This window comes from Sciurus vulgaris, assembly GCF_902686455.1.
Source record: "Sciurus vulgaris genome assembly, chromosome: 7".
In the NCBI taxonomy this organism is placed as follows: Eukaryota; Metazoa; Chordata; class Mammalia; order Rodentia; family Sciuridae; genus Sciurus; species Sciurus vulgaris.
This window is the reverse complement of record NC_136467.1, coordinates 55,579,416-55,597,152: the sequence shown is the minus strand read 5'-3', so window position 1 is coordinate 55,597,152 and position 17,737 is coordinate 55,579,416. Positions and strand designations below refer to the sequence as shown.

Here is a 17,737-nt window from a genome sequence, read left to right as displayed (position 1 = left end):
TTTGTAAAAGGGCATTAAGCAATGTAATAGATGCTAACAACACAGTAAATCCAGAATGTAATTTTATATGGTACATGCAAAATAAAAAACAAGGATTTTTTTTTTTTTTTTTTTTTTTTTTTTTTACAGATTTACTCTATAGGTGTTAATAAAGTCAATTATTTAGGGAATTTATCATTATTTATTCTCTGTTCTTGAACTTGCCTAAAAATAAGGATTGGGTTAGAAAACTTGGAATGGACCCACCATTTGACCCAGCTATCCCACTCCTCGGCCTATACCCAAAAGACTTAAAATCAGCATACTACAGAGATACAGCCACATCAATGTTCATAGCTACTCAATTCACAATAGCCAGGTTGTGGAACCAACCTGGATGCCCTTCAATTGATGAATGGATAAAAAAAACTGTGGTATATATATATATATATATATATATATATATATATACACACACACACACACACACACACACAATGGAATATTACTCAGCTACATAAAGAATAATAAAATTATGGCATTTGCAGGCAAATGGATGAAATTGGAGAATATCATGCTAAGTGAGATAAGCCAATCTCAAAAAACCAAAGGATGAATGATCTCACTGATAAGTGGATGATGACACATAATGGGGGGTGGGGAGGGCAAGAATGGAGGAAGGAAGAACTGTATAGAGGGAAAAGAGGGGTGGGAGGGGTTGGGGGGATGGAAAAAATAACAGAATGAATCAAACATCTCATTACCCTATGTAAATGTATGATTACACAAATGGTATGCTGTTACTCCATATACAAACAGAAACAAGATGTATCCCATTTGTTTACAATAAAAATAAATTAAAAAAAAAATAAGGATTGGGAAGTTAGTACTTTATAGATTGACCAACATTTTTAGATCAATATCACACACATACAGACACACACACGCGCACACACACACACACACAGATTTATATATACACATATATACTTCAAGGGGAAAAATTTTTTTGGTAACTATAATAATGAGAATTTTTTTTCCCAGTACAACTATTTTTTCCCAATGTACACTCACACCCACAGAGCTTTTTCCTTTCCTTCAGCATTTGTTGTATATCTTACTGAGTTTTTGTTTGTGTTGGTTTTGCTTTTTTATTGGAGTGATGGAAGTTGAACCCAGGACCTGACTCATGCTAGTCAAGTGTTTAGCCACTAAGCTACCCACCTAGTCCTCTGTACATTGAGATTTGGTAATGCAGAACCAAATAAATGCTATAAGTAATTTGCAAGTGAAATAAATATTGACTTATATTTATGTTTTATAGCATCATTTATATGATGAATTAGTGTATTGGAATTTATTTTAAAATTTACCTATTTATTGTGAAAGGTACAGGGAGAAGATAAAAGAAATAACAGACAAGGAGGGCACTTGAAAGAGAAGAGAGTAATTAACAAAATCACTTTATAGAAGTACTTAGTTCAAATCCCAAGTTCATTGAGTCTGTAAATAATCATGTCTTCCTTTAGGAATGGAAGGAGCACTAATGTTGCTGATCAGGCCTTCTAGGAGAGACCTACTTGTCTCTGATATTGTTTCTCCATATCCTGAATTGAATATTCAACTCACACTTGTTTGTTTTAAGTTTTGTTTACTTATTTGTTCATACATTCTAATTGCACACAACAGTGGGACTTTGTTGTTGCACATGCATACATGCAGATAACATAATTTGGTCAATTTCATTCCCAGTGCCTCTTTTTTCCCTCTTCTCCTCTTCCCCCTGGTCCCCCTTTAGAGGTCTCCCTTATACTACAACTCATACACTTTAATGTACATAGACTGATGTCTCTTTGTGATAAGGGGATAAATAAGGGAGGAATTTATGAGAAACAGGTAAATACACAAATATGAGTGTAATTAAAAGCTAATGGAGGCACGAACAGTGTTGTGGTGCTGTGTTGACGAAGTACTATGTGAAGGGTGATGTAAGAAGCAGCCTTGGAGAATTTTAAGTATTAAAGTAAGCTGAGATAGGGAGAAATGTATTATAGTCTGAGGAAATGGTTGTTGCTTTTCCAGGAACCCATAGTTCTATAGTTAGGGTGAAATGGGGTCATATATGATAAAAATTAAAGTTGAAATTATAGTTTGGGGCAAGATAATGACTGACTTTTGGGTGCCATGTTAAGAATTTGTACTTTTATTCTATTAACAGTTGGAAATTATTGAAGGCTTCTGAGAAAAATAGGGACATAATTAGAACTACAGATCTAATAATAACTGATAGTAGTATGAGAGTTTTATGTAGCTTTAACTCATATGTAGATTCATATAACTATCACAACAATCAAGATACAGAAATATCCCACCACTATAGAGCCCCTTCATGCAGTTCCTTTATAGCTACACATCCTTCTCCCTGACCTCTGGCAATCTCTAATTTGTTCACCATCTCTGGATTTGTCATTCCAAGAATATTATATAAATGGAATCATTACAATATGTAACCTTTTGAGATTGACTTTTTCACTCAGCTTTTGGGATTGGCTTTTATCTTTGAGATCCATCCAAAATGTTGCATAACATCAAGACATTAGTTTTTATTTCTGCATAGTATTCTATGTTATGAATTTGTGGTTTAACTATTCACCTGTTAAGGATATTTGGATTGTTTCTAGTTTGGGGCTATTTCAGATAAAACTGCTTTGAACCTTGTGTATAGGTAGTTTTTTGAGTAAATATACATTTTTATTTCTTTGTCATTAATGTCCAGGAATGCAAAGGTTGGGTCATATGATAAGTACATGTTTCATTTCATAAGAATCTGACAAACTGTCTTCTAAAGTGGCTGTACCATTTTGTATTCCTACCAAAAATACATGAGTGATCCAATTTCTCTGTGTCCTTGTCAACACTTGATGTCATTACTGTTTTTTATTTAGGCCATTCTAATAAGCGTGCAATAATATTTCATTGTAATTTTAACTTAAATTTCCCTAATAGTTAATGATGTTGGTTATCTACTCTCATGTTCATTTGCTATCTTTTCCAGTGAAATGTCTATTATGTCTTTTGCCTATTTTCAAATTGTGTTTTTTGCTTACTATTGAGTTCTGAGTTCTTCATATCATAAATGTATTTTAAAATAATATTTTTGTTCATTTTTTTCCCTTTTCAATCTTTAGAAAACTAACTGTTTTAAAAGAGGACCACCTCAGCAGATTTATGCAAAGCTTAGAGAACTGCCTTTTGAGGCCGAAAAGGTAAGAGGATAAAAGTTTAAGATGGTTTTAAAAAAAAAAAATTTACATTATTTGTGAGTGTTATTAAATAGCATCAGTCAGACTGGGGATGTAGCTCATTTGGTAGAGTGCTAGCCTTGCAAGCACAAGGCCCTGAGTTCAATCCCTAGTACCACAAAAAAAAAAAAAAAAGCATCAGTCATTTAAAATTGTTCTCTTGCTATTTGTTTTCCCCTGTAGTGTGCAGCCTGCCCTGTGAATGCAAGCATGCACAGCCTTCTGAAGATGATGAATCACTGTAGCCAACATAGCCTTCAGAAACCTGAGGTGACTGAGCCTAGATGTCTTTACAGACCTACCAGAAAAACTTCACAGTATAAAGCTGTATCTCAGGACTCTGAAAAGTCCATTTCCATTTGTGATAATTTGTCTGAACTTTTGATGGCAATGCAAGATGAGCTGGACCATATGAGTATGTAAGTATTTTTATTGTTTATCAGGAGAAGTAGTAAGATTTGTTTACTTTATTTAGCTAGCAATAAGGAGGATTAAACCAAAGGCCTCACACGTTTGGCAAGTACTCTACCACTGAACTATATACCCCCTACTTTTTTGGGGTTTTTTTGGTACTGGAGATTGAACTCAGGAACACTCAACCACTGAGCCACATCCCCATCCCTATTTTTTATTTTTATTTTAGAGATAGGGTCTCACTGAATTGTTAGTGCCTCGCCATTGCTGAGGCTGGCTTTGAACTCACGATCCTCCTACCTCAGCTTCCCACTGGGATTGCAGGCATGTGCCACCATGCCCAGCACTGTTTTTGAAAATTTTTAAAAAGTATTTTGAAAGGAACTTTGGATGGTGTAGAGGAAATTGGGGTGGGAGGGGGTGGGGGATGGAAAGGTAGTAGAATGAAACAGACAGTATTACCCTATGTACATTTATGATTACATGAATGGTGTGAATCTACATTGTGTACAACCATAGAAATGAAAAGTTGTACGCCATTTGTGTACAATTAATCAAAATGCAGTCTGTAAAAATAAAAAAAATTTTAAAAAAGTATTTTGAGACAGGATTTCACCAAGTTGCTTAGACTGGCCTTAAATTTGATCCCCCTGCCTCAGCTTTCCAAGTAACTGGGATTACATGTGTACACCGTCCTGCTCTACAGTAGCAGGATATTTAGATATCATTTTTTTGTCTTGCTCTTTCTCTCTTTTTTAGACCAGGGATTGAACCCAGGCACAAATAAACACTGAACCCTTTTTCATTTTATATTTTGAGACAGAGTCTCACTAAATTGCTTAGGGCCTTGCTAAGTTGCTGAGGCTGAACTTGGGATCCTCCTGCCTTAGCCTCCCGAACTGCTAAGATTATAGGTATGTGCCATAGCACCTGACTTTTCTTCCTGAACAGTGTCACTTAAGAATTCTTAAAGGCCTTATTTAGCTGTTGGGACTTACTGTATTTTGATTTTTTTGGACTTATTATATTTTAATTTGCAGATTTATTGTCACTATTTTTTTCATTTTATTTATTGTACTATTTACATTTTTAGTTATGTGTACTTATTATTACTGTTATTCTGTGTCATTCTGACATATAGGTTCTGGTAACATTAAATTGTAACTCACAAAAAATTTTGGTTTTTGGGTTTTTTTGTTTTTGTTTTTTGTTTTTTTGTTTTGAGACAGGGTCTTGCTAAATTGCTGAGGCTGGCCTTGAATCTGTGGTCCTCCTGCCTCAGCCTCCCAAGCCACTGGGATTATAGACATGCACCACCATGCCTGGCCACAAAAGCCTTTTATTTTTGAAAGATTCCCCTTTTGTTTTTTAGAATCTTTTAGTTATATGAGTGATTCATTAGACATGTAGATTATAATTTCTTGTTTTAGACTCTGGCTTATTTACATTAAAATTTGAAGCATCCAAAGTGAGGGAAGATTCTCTATGGGATGTATTATATTATGCCCTATGTTTAAATAAGTGTTCAATGGAAGTTACAAAATTATATGTATTGGCTGGCCAGCTAGTTGAACTGAGACTTTTATAGGACATATATGTAGTTCTGTTGACAGTATTTCAAACTCCATAGCTAAAACTGAAGAGAGCCCCTTTAGTAACTCTACCCTGGGACATCAGAACATTTTACTGCATTTAGCTGTGAACATCAAGAATTCAGATTTTTTAATAAGGTTCTTTAGCAACCTGAGTCTAAGATATTTCTGAATGTGTCTAATCTCAAATCACAAGAGCCTGGTTTTATTTACCATAGATTTAATTAATATAATCTCTAAAGATAGAGATTATAGTATTTGTTGTTATTTGCCGTACTGAGGATTGCACCATGCTACATTCCTAGCCCTTTTTACTTATTATTTTGGTGCAGAGTTTTGCTAAATTGCTAAGGCTGGCCTTGAGTTTGGAATCCTCCTGCCTCAGCCTCCTGAGTAACTGGGATTACAAACAGAATTACAAGTGCCCAGCAGGATAGAGTTTGTTTTTAAAAATTAATATTTAGCTCTAACTAAAATTTGAGCAGAAAATTAATTGTGGCAAAGACATTTACTGTAAATAAACCTCAGTGGTGCTTAATATTTGCTTTTCTTTTATAGGGAGCATGAAGAACTACTGAAACAAATGAAAAAAACCAAAAGTCGTTCAGTCTGTGATGACATAGAATGTGAACTAGAGCGTTTAGTGAAGAAAATGGAAATTAAAGGAGAACAAATTTCCAAATTGAGGAAACATCAAGACAATGTAAGAAGGCTTTAGTAAAAGTTTTTGATAAAAAGATAATACATCTGGATTCAGTGTTTCATCTCTGTATGACTTTCCAAATTCGAGATTTGAGGTCTGTGTGTGCTTGTGAAAAGACTCGAGTCACTTAGTCCTCTTAAAGCATTGAGCTGTCTGTCTTCTTGAAATAACATGGGCCTCCTACATAAATCCCAGAGATAATATTAAAGAAAAAGGAGCAAGAAAGTTCAGTTATGTGTTTAGGCTTTGGGAAGTTGATGAGCTAAGCTGGATGTGGAGTACACACCTGTAATCCCAGGTACTGGGGAGCAGAAGAATTACAAGTTTGAGACCATTCTCAGCAGTTTAGCAAGATCCTGTTTCAGAATAAAAAATAATATAGAATGGAAATGAGCTGTGACTGTGTGGTATAGTGCCTTGAGTTCAGTCTCCAGTACTATAGAAAGAGAGGTGGGGTGGAGAGGGAGAGACGGAGGAAGGGAGGGAGGGAGGGAAGGAAGGGAGGAAAGGAAGGAAGGAGAGAAAGAAAGAAAGAAGGAAGAAAGGGAAAGGGAAGGAAAGGAAAGAAAAGAAAAGAAAAGGAAAGAAAGCAAGCTAGCTGTCAGGTAGACTATGGCCTTAGCAGCTTTGCTATTACCCTTTTAGCATTCTTTTTCCTTATTCTCTCTCCTCTAATTCCTTAATGATGATCCTTCTGTCGACAGATCTCTAAGGCAGTACCATATGTAAACCTATCTCCTCAAACAGTACCCCAGTTCTAAAACCCCAGTTTTCCCTTTCCCTAAAAAAGCTCTTCTGTGTTCCATTCCCTGGGAACCTGTGCTCAGCTAGCCATAGTTAGAATGACAGGGGTATTGAGCAGAACTCTGCACTTGGGTGTGAAATCTTAATAAGATGACATAACTTTTAATATTTTAACAGAAGAATTACAAATATAATACTTTATCCCAAAACAATGACTCTATAGTTGAACTTTTGACACTGTTACACTGCTGGAGCAGAAGGCAGAGGGAATCTTTGCAGGAACCTCATATCACATCATGTAGCTCTCTGCCTATGGATATAATCATTATTCATATAAATTGATGATATGTTAACCTCACAAATACCCCCCTCACTTTTATAGGAAACTAATAAAAGGTGCAGAATAAGCCTTTGTTCTGCTTATGGCCAAGAAAGAAAGAAATGAAACTTTGGAAGTGGATACTTTTATTTTACTGACTTTTTAGGCACATAGTAAGTAAAAATGTTTATATGCTTATGTTGAGATAAAAGGTATATGGTTTGTACACTTTCTTGGAATTGCAGAGGAGAAACTTGAAAGGGTGAGAACAATAATCACAGTTTAGAACTGTAAAATTTTTTTCCCGGTGTGGGGAATCAACCCAGGCCTGGCATATTCTGGGCAAGCATGCTACCACTGAGCTATACTCCCAGCCTGTACTTATTTTATCTTGGAAATTTTGAATTATATTCTATAATTGTTATAGCAGTAAATCTTTTAAGCATTTTATCTTGGTAAATTTAATCTGTTGTAAAAATTACCTCCTTGGCAAGTAGATAACTGGGTATTTGCCCAGTGTCTGAATGAGCTCTACAAATTATACCTGTCTATAAATGAAATAGGCTAAGTAATGGGTTTGACTTTGAACAGATGTGTTGTGGTTGCTTGATAGGTATGATTTTGTTTAATTGTCTATCTTGGGTTGTGGGTTTTGTTTGTTTATTTTCTGTTTTGTTTTTGTTTTGTGGTACTGGGGATTGAACCCAGATGTGCTCTACCATTGAGCTACACCCCCAGTCCTTTTCATTTTTTAAATTTTGAAACAGGATCTCACTAACTTGCCCAGGTTGGTCTCAAACTTACAACCATGTCCTGGGTAGGTGGGATTACGTGTGTGTGCCACCATGCCTGACTCTACTCCATTTTTAATAGATAGTCCTTAAGGCCATGAAATTGTTACCTTGACTTTTTTTTCCCTTGACATTTACCAGTATTTTAAATTCAGGAATACTTTTTAAATTGTGTGTGTGCGTGTGTGTGCACTCTATAAATTCAGTACTCATTCCTAGCATCAGTTCTTTGTTTTGCTGTTAATATCATCTGAGAAGTCCTTCACTCTTTTCTTTGTTCTCTAGTTTTTACAGTTTCACATCTTCCCATCCTACATTCATCTTGTCCTACTTTGACCTTCTCAAATATAGACTTTTTGTCTTACTCAAAGTAATCTTGGCTTGAGGTATTCCATAGTTATAATGCATATATTTTTCTTTCACTAATTAGAGCACTAAGCTCCTTGAAAGCAAGGACTGTTTTATTCATTTAGTCCTGTCTGGCTAGCACAGTGTTAGGCATATAATAACTGTTTGAAAAATAAAAACTTAACTGATTTGAACTTTTTAATGTATTCTTTAAACCATCAATCCAATCCATTTATTTTATGATGTATTTTCAATATACTTTTGACTGAAATGTTAGATATTTTTTCTCTCCAGGTTCGTAAGCTGCAGCAAAAAGTTCAGAACTCAAAGATGAGTGACACTTCAGGTATTCAACGAGAAGACAGCAACCTTAAAGGATCAAAGAATATTAAAAATAGCCCCAGAAAATGTTTGAATGAAACTAACCCTTTTCAGAAAAACAACAACTTTCAACCAGTACAAGTTCGTAATCTTCAAATGAAATTAAGAAGAGATGATATCATGTGGGAACAGTAACAGTAGCCAAACCGTCACCTAAAATGAACTTTGTCAGTAAGATCCTGAATTGTCTAAAGTGTTTTTAATTTAAAATAACTTTGTGAAATTTTGAATTATGTTTCTGGTCTCTATAGGACACGAAGTTGTATACTTTAAAATTAATGCCTAATGATCTACTGAGAGTCCCAAATAATAAATGATTGCCCTTTTTCCCCTTATTTTCCAAAGTCTCTAACCTAATCATGCTTTAAGAATATTGTTCACTTTGCAGATATCTTTAGCTGAATCTAAAAATGTGTACTGGATTGACAATATTCAAAATTGAGTTAAATCTGAGTTACAAGTATGTTCTACTTATTCATGTACTAAGTTTATGACCTTAAAAACCAATGTTAAATGAACAGAGGATGTGTAGGTCTTTTAAGTTTCCTGATGGTGCCTCCCTAACATGTTTTAAAACTGTAAAATATCTTTCTTTCTTGGAAAGGGAAAAAGTTAATAGTTTTGTGAAGAAGACTTTAACCCAAGTTTTATGTGATGATTATAAATAGGAACCCATAGTTCTTTAATTTATAGAAGACAGTAACTTAGCTGCAGAAGCTTTCCTCTGCTATTCCCATTCTCTTTTACAAATCTAGTTTTTGTCTTCCAAAACCAGTTGATCAATTTTGTATTGGACTGGGGATATAGCTCAGTGGATAGAGTGCTTACCTCACATGCACAAGGCCCTGTGTTCAATCCCCAGCTCCACAAAAAAAAAAAAAAAAAAAAAAAATTATTTTTCATAACATGTTGTTGGCTTTTATTCTTCTCATTATGTATAATATTCACCAATGTTAATTAAGAATATGAATTTCTAGAACCCCTGAAAAGTTTTGTATTTTTATAAGAGAGTATGAAAGGAAGTTAGCCATTTAAGTACCTCATTCAGCCAAAAAAAGGAATATATTTTTATTTTATATTTTAAAATCAATGATGTCACAATAGATTTTTTTGTATATGCATGCTTCATAATAAATTTACACTTGTTGACCTATCTTTCCAGAAGCCTATGGAAACTAGTACAATTCTTCTGAACTCTTGGCTTCTCACTCAACTCTTCTGGGGCAGCTACAGCACTGGATCATCAGCTGTATAGAAGTAGAGGACAGACAGGAAAGCAGTGATGTAAGGCAGAATTCTGTTGAGAACATAGGAGAGCTGTTTAAGAGATATTGATTCCCAAAGGACAGAGTTGGAGGTGTGCGCTTAATTACCAAATTCTCTGAATTTGCAGCAGAGGTGGGAGGATGTTCAAGCTACACGTATGAAAGAATTTTTAGGTCAGGATCCCAGGGAGCTAAGAAAAGCAATGTTGAAAAGACAGTCTCTCTCTCTCTCTTTTCCTAGGAAATTCCCAAAAAGTGTAGGGAAAGAGTGGGTAATTGTGGACCTTTGAAGGAGAACCAAGATTCCTTGTAATCATGGGGAAAAAAAATGCCATTTTAGAAAGAAGACTTTCCATACTGAAAAGTAGGGAGGTGTCTGAAAATGGGTAGATTGATAAGTTGGAATTATACTCGAAAGTAATTAATGGCAAAGATCAAGGTTTCCCTCCCTCTGGTTTAAATAGTGTGAGTGACCCTGACTTGCTTTACCCCACCTTCCCCAGCAGCTCCTCAGCCCTGGGCATGTTTTCACACAGGGTGTCTAACTAAACTCCGATTTGTCACCTCACCCATTTTTCTATTTTACTTTTCCTCCAGGATGTGAGGTTCTATAATTTAAATTTAAGTGGGTGGGAGGTGGGGGGAGTGGAAATCCACCACAATCATATCATGACCCTTTATTTCTGTGCCTTGTTTCCTATGAATATATTTAGTGTATCAGTAAAGCCAGTCCTGAAAATGTATTACTAAAACATTACCTTAAAAATTTAAAAGTCATTTGACTAAAAATTGAAAAATTTCTCATAAAATTAGTGTAGTGTAGTAGAAAAAATGACTTCAGAGTTTAAAGACAGGTTCAGATTCTGACTACACTGTTTTAGTTGTTTGCATAGGTCAAATAACTTCCTAGAGCTTCAGGTTTTCATCTGTAAATTAGGAGTTAAACTGATCTGCCTCATAGGGTTGTTGGGAGAAGTAAACAAAATAACTCGTGAAAGCACCAGCCAGAAGGGTTGGCATTTAGAAAAGTTTCAGTGAGTCTTTCTTGAATCTGAGTGGCAAAAAAAAAAAATGTTATAGAACACAAGTTTGTATGAAAGTCTGAAAGCAAAAGTGGGAATGTTCTAATTCTTTTTCTTTTTCTGTATGCCTGAAGAGAAATCAGTTTGGCTTGTTTCCTGTTCCAGATTTCTAAAAGGAGGGGTAGAGAGTACAGTCCTACCATGGTGCAGCAGGACATAATCACATACAGTAACTTGGTTTGGAGTTTGTTTTGGTTGTGGAAATGACAATTATTACTGGGAGACAGTAAAGAATGGTGTCTTGTTGCTACTGAACTAAAAGCCTATCTTTGCTCATTAGACCGACTGCTTGCCAGGGTGGCTGACTTTTCAGTGGGTGGAGCAAAAGATTTCTTTCCTGCTTGGGCATTCTATGATCAGTGTACAAGGGTTGCTGTAGTAACCCCACAGCTGTGCTCTACTTAGCAGAACCGTGGTATGATTTCATTGATTTTGTTCACTTAGGTGAAAAACAGAGTTGTTTGTTTTCTGTTTAATTAGAAATTGAAAAAATGGAATTTGAACTTTCTAGCCAAGGCAGGTCTCAACTTTGACAAACTATGACACCAGCACGTTCCAGTGTTTGAAGCAGCAGGTATTGTGAATATTCTGATACAGGAAATGGGAATTAAAATCTTGAATTAACTGTGCACGGTTGTGGGGGAGGGTCATTGGCAACCCTAGCTATTTTTATCAGGTTGCAGCAAGAGACAAGAGTGTTAGAGGGAAGTGCTCACTGTTTTTATATATATATAAATACATGTTTTTATATATATATATATATAATGATGTATGAGGAAGAGCATTGGGCACCAAGGGTCTTTAGTTGGATTTGGTGAGAATGATCATGTATTTGGTGAGAATGATCATTCCCATTGGGGAAATGGCATTGTGTCCAGGGTTTTGGGGGTCAAGGACATTGAGTTATCTGTCAAGGAATAGATTAAAAAGTTCTATGAGTGATAAAATCAGCTTTCTATTAAACAATCTTGTAAGTAAAGGCAGAGTTATTGACCATACTCTCTGCCTAGATTTTTCCTCTTTTGCCTTTGCTTTTCTAGTTCTTTAGCCTCATTAGCCTCCTCTCACCCTCCTGCCTCCTCCTCACTCTGAGCTAGCTGCCTCTTCCATATATGTCCCCCTGTCTTCTACTTAACACTTTCTTATTGTTTGTTTGTCTTCCGGGTGACTGAAAACTGTGAAGGGCCGGATCCTTTCTTGCTCACCACTGTAGACAAAGAACCCTGCTAGCACAATACTTGAACCAAAAGTAGCTTCTCAACAAGCGTTTGATAATTACATTTGTTAAATAAAAATTAGAGTTGGGGATGTAACTTAGTGGTAGTGTGCTTGCCTGGGTTCAATCCCCAACACTGCAAAAATTATATTAGACTGCTTATTTGGACAAAGCTCCTTCACTGAGTCCAAACAGACCAGCCTAAATATCAAACTGGAGTTACTCATAGTAAAGTCCTCAAACCCAAACTAAATTGTTACTCTGAACTTCCATGAAATCAGTAGAGAGAAAATAGATTTTCCAAACAGGCCCTTTTTAATCAGCATGATAACAAATTTCCCTGTTTTGATCCTTAACAAAAAGAAAAATACATAAAAGTTAAATGATGTAAACTAAAGTTACTAGTTCTTTTTCTTTTTCCTTCCTTCCTTTCTTTTTTGGTACTGGTGATTGAATCCAGGGACTTAACCACTGAGCTACATCCCCAGCCCTTCTTATTTTTTGTTTCGAGGCAGGGACTCATTAAGTTTCTTAGGGCCTTGGTGGCCTTAACCTGAGATTCTCTTATCTTAGCCTCCACTAGGATTATAGGCTTGTGCTACTGCCTCCAGGTACCAGTTATCCCCAAAATGCCCAGTCCACTCTGTTCTTTTGTTTTTGCTTTCTTCAGACCTTTTCTGACTATAAAACCAACTTACTCTGCTCAATTCAATGGAGCACTTATTCTGTTTTATGGAGTGAAGTGTTGTCTGATTCAAGAATCACTAGTCACTTAAGATCTTCAAATTTATTGTAATTTTGTCTTTTGATACATTTCATGAAAATATATTAACCATATTTATGGTCTTATCCAAACACTGAATTGGGTACTGCTGTTTCAGGCTCCAGTTTGGCCATTCTGTTTCACCTTTAAAAAATATGTGACCCTATTTTACATAGCCACTGGTTAAGAGTAGCCCAATATTTGGGGCAGGGTAGGGGAACTTTCACTAGGCTCCAGTCACTTAGAATGATGCTTTTCTTTTTTCTTAAATTTGTTCTAATTAGTTATACATGACAGTAGAATGCATTTTGCTACACTGTACACAGATAGAGCAACTTCTCATTCCTCTGGCTGTACATGGTGTAGTCACACGGGCAGTGGAATCATACATGTATATAGAGTAATAATGTCTGCCTCATTCCACTGTCCTTCCCACCCCCAGACCCCCTCCCCTCCCCTCACTTCCTTCTACCCAATCCAAAGTTCCTTCCTTCTTCCCTACCCGCCCCCCACCCCCCATTTTTGGATCAGCATCTGCTTATCAGAGAAAACATTCGGCCTTTGTTTTTTTGAGTTTGGCTTATTTCACTTAGCATGATAGAATCATGCTTTATATATATATATATATATATATATATATATATATATAATGATATATGAGGAAGAGCATTGGGCACCAAGGGTCTTTGGTTGGATTTGGTGAGAATGATCATGTATTTATTGATCTCAAGGTTCTGTGCTAGATGCTTTGAGAGATTCTAAGACAAATTAGGCAGGACGTCTGTCTTCAAGCTGCTTGCAGTCTGATGGGGAGATTAAAATATGTATGTAAATATAATAAAAGGAAGAAAACAGTAGGTAACATAAGAGGTATGATGACCACCTCGAGCAGATCTCCAATAAATATTTGCCACTAAATGTTTGTTCTCATCTATTTATAAAGTACTTTAAGAGTTGAGCTGTTTGTAATTTTTTCATTCTCTCACATGATTTTTTATGTAGCTTTCACCTGCTTGCGGTATTCATCTAGGATTCTCACTTCATTGGGCTTGTTGATTTTAAGATGACAGTTCATTTAGTAACTTCAGACACTCGCTGTCCAATCCAGTCCGTAACAAGTCTCACATTCAAAGACCTAAGTGGGTATGAAACATTGAGGGAAGGAATCAGGCAGTAATGACATAGAATAAAGCAGAAAAATAATATGTGCACAGAAAAGTTATATTCCAGAAGCTAATTATTGACTTGCATAGAATTACTACAAATGATTTTACCACTCACTTTTCTTCAGGAACTTAAGTCACTCATTTTCTTCATATTTCAACTTCGTCATTGGTTGGATCAAGTCAGTGTTTTTCAAAGTAAACGTCATACCTTGTATTTTTTTGTTTGTTTTTGTCTTTTATGTGGTCCTAGAAATTAAACCCTGAACCTGCACATGCTAAGCACATGTTCCACCACTGAGCTACACCTCCAGCCCTCGATTGTAATTTAAAAAAATTTTTTTTAGTTGTAGTTGGACACAATACGTTTATTGTTGTGTGATGCTGAGGAGCACCCAGTGCCCCACAAGTGAGAGGCAAGCCCTCCAACACTGAACTACAACCCCAGCCCCTGTAATTTTCTGTCATCCTAAATGATGTTTGAGAAAGAAAAGTTTGGCTCTTAATATTCAGTGAGAATCAATTTGAAAAATGTTGTGGAGAAAAGTGGGACAGTCAAAAATGGGAATATTTCCAAATTCCCTCCTATGGCTTGTAACAATCTACTGGTTATCCCAGAAATACTATTATGAATCTTTTTTTTATGTATTTTACAGGTACAAGTCTCATTTAAATACCATAAAGTCTCATTTATATTTTCTGATGTATAGAATTTGCTTTTCACACACTAATTTACTTACATGAGAGAATTGTTGCTTTTCTAATGTAGGCAAATAAATACATTCAACATGACTCCCTGAACAAATGACCTTATTATTCTGCCTCTGTGTAGAATCTAACCAAGCATGACTCTGTGATGGTTAGGACAGAAATTTGTGATGTGAGAATTGTGACAAAGAAACTGTGTAGGTATACAGTCTGTAACAAAGCAAAGATGTATCATTTGACAGACCCTACTTGTCTTAAGCGTCAAAAGCAGCACCATCAAAATTTAAAACTTGATAATATCATCAATGTAGCCCTCATTAAAAACATGTCACTCCACTACACAATTGTCTTGGTAGAATATATTTTAAATGAGTAGATAAATGTCTGAAAAATAGCTTTATGAAACACAGTTACTGAAAGAAGCTTGTATTTCTTGACTTTTTCCCCCCATAATTGAGATTTTATTGACTATTGAGAAACAGTACACAGACATTTCACTTTGTACACAATTCTTAACACATGTACTAGAAATCTAAAAAGCCTTATACTGTGCTTCTTTTTCAGTTATTCCAGTGACCTTCCAGCTTCTAATTTGGAGGTGAATTTTTCTTACTAGAATATCAAGTACCAGTATCTTTGAATGTTGTTGTTACTTAGGTCCTACTAATTCAAAACTTTTGTCATACACACTACATACTCAAATTTTCTTTCACAGCACATTTAAAAAAGTATTAGGAAAAATAGACTTCCTCAACCAAAGATATTATAGAATATACACAATTCTGACAGCAATGATTTAGTAGTGGTATTCTTTAGGAAACAATTCTACTAAAAAAAACAGGAATAGAAGTAATTTAAAATATCCAAGACATTAAATGCAAAACTGACTCCAAACTGCCAATATGCTTATATGCTTCGAATTGTAGGATATAAAACTAACCTCCACCTACGGAATGTTAAGCTGACACCCAAGGCAGTCCAAGCGTCCCATGATTCAATATCCCACTATTTACCCCAAATATCCTATTCAACAGATTTCTTTGTAGTTATGTCATAACAAAAACTACTTTGTTCTGGGTGGTGTTCATACATTGGGAGGAATGATATAAAGAAGTGAGTAAAGGGGCCAGATGTGGTGGTGCAGGACTATAATCCCTGTGGCTCAGCAGACTGAGGCAGGAGGATTGAGAGTTCAAAACCAGCCTCAGCAATTTAGCGAGACCCTAAGCAATTCAGTAAGACCCTGTCTCTAAATAAAACACAAAAAAGGGCTGGGGACCTGACTCGATAGTTAAGTACCCTGACTTCAATCCCCAATACTCCCCCAAAAAGTGAGTAAAAAATATTGCTCGTTATAATGGGATTCTATCCACTTATAAAAGTAGTCACCACAACAATTGACCAAAGTTGCTTAAGCAGTTAATTTATCTTAGTCTTTATGAGAAGAGAATTTTAAAGCCAGAATTTCCAATAATAACTAAAATAATGTACTTTTGACCTAATTTTGCTTTATCTTAGTGAATTTTAGAAAAGGCTCTGGAAAACCTTGAAAGTTTTTGTTTGGATGGTTTTTTGTTAGTTCACCTTAAATGTACATTGGCTTGAAGAGTATTTCTTGGAAAAATGTATTACTGAACTAGTACAGAATGTGAATCATTTCTTGCCTGAAATATAAGATTGATGTTTACAGGGCAGTTGTCCAGAATCTTCTCGCTGAATTGGAAAGTATTTCACTCTTCATCACTGTATGTGTTATTTAAAACATACACCACGAAACCCACGTAAAATTAAAAACTCTCCTGAGAATCCTGTGAAACACTTATAGTTTTATAACTTAAAATTTCTAGCAAAAGTATCTTTAATGCCTTAAAACTTTTCAGAAATAGCTAATACACCATCCCACTCCTTGGCCTATACCCAAAGGACTTAAAATCAGCATACTACAGAGATACAGCCACATCAATGTTCATAGCTGCTCAATTCACAATAGCCAGACTGTGGAACCAACCTAGATGCCCTTCAATTGATGAGTGGATAAAGAAACTGTGGTATATATATACAATGGAATATTACTCAGCCATAAAGAATGATAAAATTATGACATTTGCAGGCAAATGGATGAAATTGGAGAATATCATGCTAAGTGAGATAGGCCGATCTCAAAAAGCCAAAGGACGAATGATATCGCTGATAAGTGGAGGATGACACATAATGGGGGGGAGGGAAGGGTTAGAGTTAGGGTTAGGGAGGGGGGCAACTATGGAGGAAGGAAGTACTGTATAGAGGGTAAAGAGGGGTGGGAGGGGTGGGGGGAAGGGAAAAAATAACAGAATGAATCAAACAACATTGCTCTATGTAAATTTATGATTACACAAATGGTATGCCTTTGTGCCATGTACAAACAGAGAAACAACATGTATCCCATTTGTTTACAATAAAAAAAAAAAAAGAAATAGCTAATACAAGACATGTAATATATGTAAAACATTCTTAATATTTTAAATATTGCAGTGCTTGGACACATAAAAAGCAGTATTGCCTTCATTTTCTCCAAAATGAAACAAGCTACAAATTTATAGCTAAGAAATGCAATTAAGAGTCAAAAGCCATTTCTAGGTTAGGTATGTCTACTTTTACTTTAATCTAAAAAATAACTGATTTTTAAAAAATGTATTCTATTATTTTATGCATATAACTTCTCTGACACATGTGGAAGAACTCATAACATATTACATACTTTGATTCTCTCTTGTATGATTTAAATGGTAACACCTAAGCTAAATTTTCAGATATTGCCCTTTTTGCTTTTTTCCTTTTTTTATATATTTTGTTTAGTTGTCAGTGGACCTTTATTTTATTTATTTATTTCTATGCAGTACTTATATGAGTATTTATATGAGGATCAAACCCAGGGTATAATTCATGCCAGGCAACTGCTCTACCACTGAGCCACAACCCCAGCCCACT

The 17,737-nt window shown here is 35.6% G+C and overlaps 2 protein-coding genes and 1 long non-coding RNA gene across 10 annotated transcripts in view; 2 read left to right on the top strand and 1 right to left on the bottom strand.

Moving 5' to 3' along the window:
• The window catches only part of CEP57L1 (centrosomal protein 57 like 1), a 66,789-nt gene extending 55,708 nt beyond the window's left edge, over positions 1–11,081 (top strand). For all 3 annotated transcript variants that reach the window (XM_079149158.1, XM_079149160.1, XM_079149159.1), the window contains 4 exons: positions 3,168–3,245; positions 3,465–3,700; positions 5,846–5,990; positions 8,487–11,081. In XM_079149158.1, the coding sequence (XP_079005284.1) occupies positions 3,168–3,245; positions 3,465–3,700; positions 5,846–5,990; positions 8,487–8,708 (681 nt within the window). In that variant the 3' untranslated portion in view covers positions 8,709–11,081. The remainder of the gene's footprint in view (positions 1–3,167; positions 3,246–3,464; positions 3,701–5,845; positions 5,991–8,486) is intronic.
• A 147-nt stretch (positions 11,082–11,228) lies between these two features.
• The window catches only part of LOC306666840 (uncharacterized protein), a 177,483-nt gene continuing 170,974 nt past the window's right edge, over positions 11,229–17,737 (top strand). For all 6 annotated transcript variants that reach the window (XR_013765409.1, XM_079149109.1, XM_079149107.1 and 3 more), the window contains exon 1: positions 11,229–11,494. The gene's annotated coding sequence lies outside the window, so the exon portion shown is untranslated. The remainder of the gene's footprint in view (positions 11,495–17,737) is intronic.
• Positions 14,400–17,619, bottom strand: LOC306666306. Its single transcript, XR_013765271.1, has 2 exons — positions 17,204–17,619; positions 14,400–16,635 (listed from the first exon to the last, which is right to left on the bottom strand). It is a non-coding gene; the product is annotated as an uncharacterized lncRNA (long non-coding RNA).